The 2,601-nt window shown below is 54.0% G+C and overlaps 1 protein-coding gene across 1 annotated transcript in view; it reads left to right on the top strand.

Moving 5' to 3' along the window:
• Positions 1–2,601, top strand: part of FGF8 (fibroblast growth factor 8) — an 8,747-nt gene that overhangs the window by 370 nt on the left and 5,776 nt on the right. The window contains exon 2 of the mRNA XM_014957500.1: positions 1,793–1,973. Coding sequence (XP_014812986.1) covers positions 1,793–1,973 — 181 coding nt within the window. The remainder of the gene's footprint in view (positions 1–1,792; positions 1,974–2,601) is intronic.

Raw genomic sequence — 2,601 nt, forward strand, 5'->3', positions numbered from 1 at the left:
CCCCCCCCTAAATGGCACTGTGGATACCCCGGTTCCTCTTGTCGGTGGTTGTTTTTTTTTTATACACTGCTTCATCCAAAAAGCAAAGAGGAATTAAAAAAAGGGGAAAAGAAAAAAAAACCCACCGAAACCTTACTAAGAAGCGCAGGGTTTGGTTCGGCTTCAAATTGTCAGGTTTTAGCACGGCTGGTTTGCCTCGCCAGAGACACGAATGGCACAAATAGATGAAACAGCCTGGGCAGAGCCTGTGTGACACCCCCACACCAGCAGGCAGGCATTGCCGGGGGGGTGCACCTTCCAACCAGGGAGAAGCCCCCTCTCCCCCCTGAGATCACAGGTGCAGAAGCTTTATTTGAAATGCCCTGTAAGCTACTTTTTTTTTTTTAAAAATGTATTTTATTTTCCTGGAAGCTTGGGGGAAAAAAAAAAATATCGAGTTTCCAGCCGAAAAGCAAAGGGAGCGAAGCGCCAGGAGTGTGCAGTTGTATAAAAACATAGCTGTAATATTTTGGAGTATGAGATGGAGACCAAATAGCAGCATGGCTAATGACCTCTCCTCCACATGGTACCCTCATCAGAGCCGGGGAGAGAATCCTGCTGCATTATCCAAAACCCGTCTATAGGAAACACACATGCACGGGCAGAAGCAGAGGGAGAGAGATGACATTGTCAAGGGGAGATATCTCTATAAAGCCAGCTTTGGGAGAGCAGCGGCTTTGGCTTTTATTGGGGTTTTTCTGTTGTTGTTTAAGACGGGAGGAAATCTTCCCATTTGACGTGGGGGTGGCGGGGGGTAGTCCCAGCCTTCTGATGTTGAAAGGAGCTATCTCCCAACATTTGCTCAGAATACATCTTTATAAATGTCAGGGAGCAGCGAAACTTTCCAGACTTAAAAGAGGGATTTGAGATGAGGAGGGGGGGGGGGAAAAGACTTCTGTGCAAGCTCGCCAGCCGGGGCTGAGGAGGAGGAGGAGGAGGGTGGGGGGGGGGATGGAGCAGGTTTGGCAGCTCATGAAAATCATTTAAAGCCCAGGAGCAGCAGGGACGGGCTCAGCTGCGGCTCCGGGGCTAACGGGTTTGGGGCTCACCAGCCGGCTGTGGAGGAGGAGAGTGTTTGCAAGGGGCAGCGTGGTGGTATCCTCAGGATTTCATGTCCCTACACACCCAGGCTGGGCCATGCCTTTCCTATAACTCTCATACCTCATGGTTCTACCTTCTCTGGGGACTTTGTGTTTAAAGAGCTCGAGAAGTGGGGTGTTTGGGAGCCAAAAAAAAAGAGCCTGGGACTTAGAGGTTGAAATGGGTGGTGGGGTGGCTGGGGTGTGTGTCCAGGGCAGCTGGAGCTGTAGTGTCTTCCTGCAGAGGTGACAGAGGTTTGGGACAAATGTGTCAGCCCCTCGGGGGTGCAACCCAGTGCCATCCTGCATAACCCCTCCTGGATGTTCTGCAGCACCCAGACTCTTGATGCCCATCTCGGGTACCCCAGTGCCCATCAACCACTCCTGCTGAGTCCCAGAGGGGTCTCTGGAGTCACCGATGCCCTGTGCCACTCCCAAGTCACCTGCATCTCTCTGCTTAGGGCATTTCACAGCTCCACTAAGGGCTCTGGCTGCCCCATCCCAGAGCTTAATGCTCCTCCCGGGGGAGGCTTTGGTGGCGCAGGAGATCCCACCGCGGTCCTGCCTCCCCGTTAAAGCCCGGCTGGAGGCCGGTGATCTCGGCTCAGCCCATTTCCCCCCTCCGAGGAGCAGAGATTATAATGGTGTGTCGTATATTTTTTAATTTCCTAAAGGTAACTGTTCAGTCCCCACCTAATTTTACACAGCATGTGAGGGAGCAGAGCCTGGTGACGGATCAGCTCAGCCGGCGGCTCGTCCGTACCTACCAGCTGTACAGCCGGACCAGCGGGAAGCATGTGCAGATCTTGGACAACAAGAAAATCAATGCCATGGCAGAGGATGGGGATGTGCACGGTAAGGACGCGCCGGGGAAGGTGGAGGAGGTGGGGGGGGGGAGAAGCCAGGGAGGTGGTGGCAGCCCAGCCCGGCGATTGATGATTTCCGTCCTGTTCGTTAGCCAGAAATCATTAAAATCGTTCTGCTTGTGGGGGCTTGTAAAGGGAGAACATATAGGGGTCACAGCGACGAGCGGCTGTGGGATTCAAGGTGAGGGCAGGATCCCCCGTGCCGAGGGAGGGGATGGGTGTTTGGGTGTTTGCAGTACGGGTTCCTCTCCTTTCTTTTTTCCATTCTTGGTTTGCACCTGACTCGGAGGGCTCGGGGCTGCGGCACGCTGAGCAGCATCCCTCCTTTCAGGGCTGGGAATCCCTGAGACTTTCCTTTGGAAAAGAAATAGAAAGAAAAGTTGGAAAAAAAAAAAAAGAGGGAGGGGGAACAGCCGCTTTGGAAACCTTCCCTAAACTAGAACTGTCCAAAGTGGCTTTTTTCCCCCTCCCTTCTCAAAACAAATCCCCAGCGGAGGGTCAGCGAGGCAGTTGGCCGTGGGTGAAGATGCTGAGTCTCCAGAGACAAAGCTGGGGGGCTTTGCCCTGGCACCCCCTCCCCAAAACCCCCCTCTCCTCCCCGGGGGGGGGGGGGGGGC

Source organism: Calidris pugnax, unplaced genomic scaffold (assembly GCF_001431845.1).
Source record: "Calidris pugnax isolate Ruff unplaced genomic scaffold, ASM143184v1 scaffold4, whole genome shotgun sequence".
Taxonomy (NCBI): Eukaryota; Metazoa; Chordata; class Aves; order Charadriiformes; family Scolopacidae; genus Calidris; species Calidris pugnax.